Genomic DNA, 5,223 nt, shown 5'->3' with positions numbered 1-5,223 from the left:
TGATATGTGATGTTTATAGTTTTCTTTTTAAGAAGTTATGTAAATTTCACTTATAGGGCTGTATGTACATCCATAAGGAGGAGTGATTAGGGATAGTTAGCATGGCTGAGGAGTTAGTATGTATATATTGGTAACATATCTATGGCACGAATGAATCAGAATTTACAAAAGCATGATTTATTAGAGCTAGAATAGAAAAGTAGACTTTTCAAAAGTAACATTTGTACAGCTATGATAAATAGAAGTTGCTATCAGGTACATGAAGAATGAATCTAAGTCTTATTTTTATAGCATAAATCTTAAAAAATAAAATAAAATAATAAGTCATGATTCAAAGTTTGATGAAAAGTTTTAAAAATTCCACCTTTTTTTGCGTAAGCCTTCAGCCATAATTAATAAATTTGCTCAATCTAAGTGTACGGAAGAATGTGTTACAAAACAAATAAAAGAGACGGGGGAAAAATTTAGTACTTGTACATTCATATATTTATATATTGATTTTCACTAAATGCTACTTCTACAATTCTTAATATAAAAAAATATTTAACTAATTTAGTTAGATTAAACAGTTATATAAATTAGTAATTATAAGAAATATAACATTTTTTCTAAAACATCATAACCATATTCTTTAATATTTTCCTCCCATCTCTTACATGATTATGGTTAAAAAATTTTTAATAGGGATAATTTAAAAAAACATATATATATGAGAATTAGGTTTTATATTTAGGATCAGAATCAACTCAATAATTAAATATTGTGTTAAGAATTGGAGGAGTATTTCTTTTAATTCTTTTCCTTAATTTCGTAGTATTGATTTATTAATTAGTTTATAGAAGGCTATAAATTCAACAGCCAATTTATTTACTAACCCATGGTTAAAAAGAGATAGTGATAGTATTACATGGAAAAACGAATACGCTGGGTCAAATAATGTTAAAATCGAAAAACATATTGAAGAAGTTTTTCTCCGTTCTGAAAACTGTGCCAAGCGACTATCACCCCCTGCGGTAAGTTGTCGTAGAGTGCCTCCGCCGCCCACTGCGGCGGAGGAAGAGTGTTTGCTAGGTACCTCTTCAGCTTTCAACATGGAGTGCAGCGTCGACATGGAACTTGCTGAGAAGGCGGCGCGAACGCCACTTGCTGAGGAAAACAGAACCACCAAGAAGGTAAAGATACGAGATAAAGAGGAGCTTGCTGCCGATATGGACACAGAAGAGGTCACAGTTATCGCTGAGGAAAACACTGAATGGGCCTCAATACAGAAACAACTCTTCCAAGATGAGACTACCAGCACCATGGAAGATGACGCAGGTGAGCAGCGGACGAGAATTCCCCAGTTGGACGAGTCCCATAAAGCAAGCCACCTGAGAGCCAGGAAAACATGAAGGACGCTAGAAGTGAACAAAGGCCCCCATCATTTAAAGAGAAGCACATGGGAGGAACGAAGAGTGATGGGAACTTAAACAAGCACTGGCGAAAAGAACTCAACTTGGAACAGGGGGACGTGGTCATCAACATGGATGGCCTCATTCCGGTCATAAACTTTTCGAACCGTGTTAGAGAAGTCATGGAGGGTTGTATGGAGCACGCAGTCGTGGTCAAAATACTCAGACCTTATTTACGACCAGACATTCTATTCTCAAAAATCACAAGCTTGTGGAGACCCACTGGAGACTTCAAGTTAACAGAATTAGAAGGAGGCTGCTTTATGGTAATGCTTGAGAACAAATTTTACTACCAGAATGCATTGCTCGGAGGACCATGGGTGGTGCAAGGACATTACCTAACAGTGCATCCATGGGAGCCTACGTTGAGTCCGCTCAACCTGGAAATAAAACAAGTGTATGGGTGGGTTCGGCTCCCCGGCTTACCTTACCATTACTGCCATAAGAACGTCCTAAGAGCTATAGGCGAAGTAATCGGTCAGGTGCTGAAGATCGACTACAACTCGGAGGAAGTTGACAAAGCTCGCTATGCTAGACTAGCGGTCAAACTTGATTTAACTAGGCCCCTTGTCTCCATGATAAAGCTGGACGGCGTAACCCAATATGTTGAATACGAAGGACTCCCAACCATTTGCTACCACTGTGGACGCTATGGTCATCTTGAAGCCTCGTGCCCTCAAAAAATGCAACAACAGCAGCCGCCGACGATGAACCAAAGACCACCGATGAACGACTCACAGCAACCTGCAATGACGACATTGAACCCAGAGAACGGGGCGCGTGATAGCAAAACGCGTGAGAGCCAAATTTTTGGCTCTTGGATGAAAGCTCCAACACGGCCCTGGCAATCTAGTCAAGGAGGACGGAAAGAGACTGACAAGAACCGCCAAAGAAGTGTAAGTGACGGCAATAGGTTTGAGGCTTTAGCTATCGCGGAGGACGCAGACTTACACCAGGAAGGAAAGGTAGGGATGACAGCAGACCTTAGCAATGACCACGCTGAACCCAGAGAACAGGGCGTGTGATAGCAAAACACGTGAGAGCCAAATTTTTGGCTCTTGGATGAAAGCTCCAACGTAGCCCTGGCGATCTAGTCGAGGAGGACGGAAGGAGACTGACAAGAACCACCAAAGAAGTGTAAGTGACGGCAATAGGTTTGAGGCTTTAGCTACCGCGGAGGATGCAGACTTACACCGGGAAGGAAAGGCAGGGATGACAGTAGACCTTAGCAATGAGACTGTCATGCCGTCGGCAACCCGAGAAAAGGACAGTTTGCAAGGTCAAATGAAACGCGCAGCCCCCAAAAGCAAGAAACTAACTAGAGGAAGTACCTCCAAAGGCGCAAAATCTGCAAAACCACCAGCTGAGACAATATTTGACGCCTCTGCCTACCTAGAGTCTCGAATCCCAACAACGCTACCTACAGGGAACCACACAATCGTCACGCTTACTGATGCAAAAATGCCCACCAGTGCAAGTAACAAAATGCTGAACCACCATTCTGGGCCGTGGCAAGCGGAGCCCAATTCGTATGCCAGAATAGGCAAGGAAAATTTAAAGCCCAAACCGCCAGATAACATTGCAGGAAGGAGCGGATTTAGAATACAGTCACCAGTCAAAATAAAAGATTGGAGGCCCAAGTACAAGGATGCTATTGGGACGCCTTCGGAGGAGTTAACTAGAGCCTTGGCTGAAGCCTTGGGCTCCTCCATTCCATCTGATGAAGATGCTAGCTACAAGGAAGCTGTAGAAAATAACTTTGAGGACGCCTCTGCTCCAGAGAATTCTGAAATGGAGCACTAAGCCTACTTGTTGCCAATAAATAGCTCCTATTTTGTTTGGGACTACCAAGGGGTAGCATCTAGCAAGTTTTATAGGGTCCTGAAATCCTTATTGCAAGGATACAAACCAGATGTAGTGGTATTGGTGGAACTGAGGATATCTGGTGCAAAGGCTGACCGAGTCATACAAAAAATTGGATATCAAAATTCCCACAGAGTTAAAGATGTAGGATACTCTGGGGGAATTTGGCTACTCTGGCGTGATCATCTGTCAGTACAGATTGTTGCTAACCACAAACAATTCATTCATACCTCTATACGTAAGACCAGCGAGATGACATCCATTACTTTCACAGCAATTTAGGGTAGCCCCAATGCTTCACAGAGGGAATACCTTTGGCAGGACCTTTTAAGCCTTCAGGTAGGTGACAACGAACCATGGCTTGCTGCGGGCGATTTCAACGCTACACTAGAAGTGGGAGATAGGAAGGGTGGTAGCCGAAGGTATTATGCAGGTTGCTGGAAGTTCTGAAAGTTTGTTCAAGAAGCTGGGCTAGTTGATTTGGGCTACTCTGGGCCACGGTTCACTTGGCAGAGAGGAGGTTTGATGGTGCGGCTAGACAAGGCTTTGAGCAATAAGCAGTGGATCTCCGCACAGCCCAACATGACAGTAATGCACCTTCCAAGACTGCAAGTGACCATCGACCGCTTTTAATCACGCATGTGAAGCCAAATGCAAGTGACACAAAGCCTTTCCAATTTGTTGCATCCTGGCTGCTTCACCCTGAGTTTAGTGAGTTAGTCAAAGGTGCTTGGAGCCTAAAAAAGAGTCTTACCAAGAACATCAAAGTTTTCACAATGGCAGCACAGAATTGGAATTCCACCGTCTTTGGTCACATCGGTCGCAACAAAAGGAAGCTAAGGAACAAAATCACGGGCGTACAAAGAATACTAGAACATTGCCCTTTCTTGCAATTCTATCATGAGTTAGAACAATTGCTCCTTGCAGAATATGAAGATCTATGCTTGAGGGAAGAAATACTCTGGCTGCAAAAAAGTCAGAGCCAATGGATCACTGATGGTGACCGAAACACCAAATTCTACCATACCAAGGCCCTCATCAGACGGTGAAGAAATCAAATCTCACTTCTAAAAGATGACAATGATCAATGGGAATCTGACCAAACAAAGCTCAGAGCAATGGCGACTCACTTCTTTCAGTGTCTCTTCTCGTTAAAGACCAGCCACGCCCAGCGCCCAAACTACAGGTACACAAACCTGTTCCCCCAAACTTCTGATGTGTTGCTTAACTCAATTGCTTGTGCTGTTACTAGAGAAGAAGTTAGGAAAGCTCTGTTTGAAATGAGCCCTTTGAAAGCACCAGGAGCTGTGTAACAACGAAACTACTACACTTATAAAGTAATCAATATCAAAAAGTTAATCATGATAGAAAAGAAACTTTGTAAAAATATTTAGAAATACTATCATGGTTATATAAACATCCTAAATCATATGAGATTAACCATGATAGAAAAAGAGTTAAACCAATCCATAAATATGTCTATCATGGTTAAAAGAACTTTCCTAAATTAACTGCGTGCAAAAAGATATTCATAATGGATAGGGCTTTGGGTATTATAAATCTAGAATATCATTTTCAACCATAAGCCCATAACACGATTTTATTAAATAGTACCTTTCATAACTTTCAACAAAATCAAAAGTCATTTCATGTCAAAGATCACTGTGGATTCACCACTCATATCAACAAAAGAAATCACATGCAAATGCCTAAAGGCCTCCGGCCTTCTACCAGGATACAGTCCAGTAACAGTTCTCAAAAGTACACTGTCAAAATAATCAATCTCAAACATATCAGAGTATGTGGAATGGGCCCTATCATGGCAATATACATCTATCCAACACAATCAAAAGAGTGGAAGCGCTACAATTTTGCAATAGCAGCTCAAGCTTCCGGAGCCTTCCCTAAC

At 41.7% G+C, this 5,223-nt stretch overlaps 1 protein-coding gene across 1 annotated transcript; it reads left to right on the top strand.

The window, feature by feature from the left end:
* Positions 1-1,387: 1,387 nt before the first annotated feature.
* LOC114747179 (uncharacterized) lies at positions 1,388-2,476 on the top strand. Its single transcript, XM_028935470.1, has one exon. It carries the CDS (start codon positions 1,388-1,390, stop codon positions 2,474-2,476), a length of 1,089 nt encoding a protein of 362 aa, XP_028791303.1.
* The last annotated feature ends 2,747 nt before the right edge of the window (positions 2,477-5,223 follow it).

Source organism: Neltuma alba, unplaced genomic scaffold (assembly GCF_004799145.2).
Source record: "Neltuma alba isolate B1F8T4 unplaced genomic scaffold, ASM479914v2 tig00005238_pilon, whole genome shotgun sequence".
NCBI lineage: Eukaryota > Viridiplantae > Streptophyta > Magnoliopsida > Fabales > Fabaceae > Neltuma > Neltuma alba.
The sequence above is the reverse complement of the archived record's forward strand: the minus strand, read 5'-3'. Positions and strand labels throughout refer to the sequence as shown.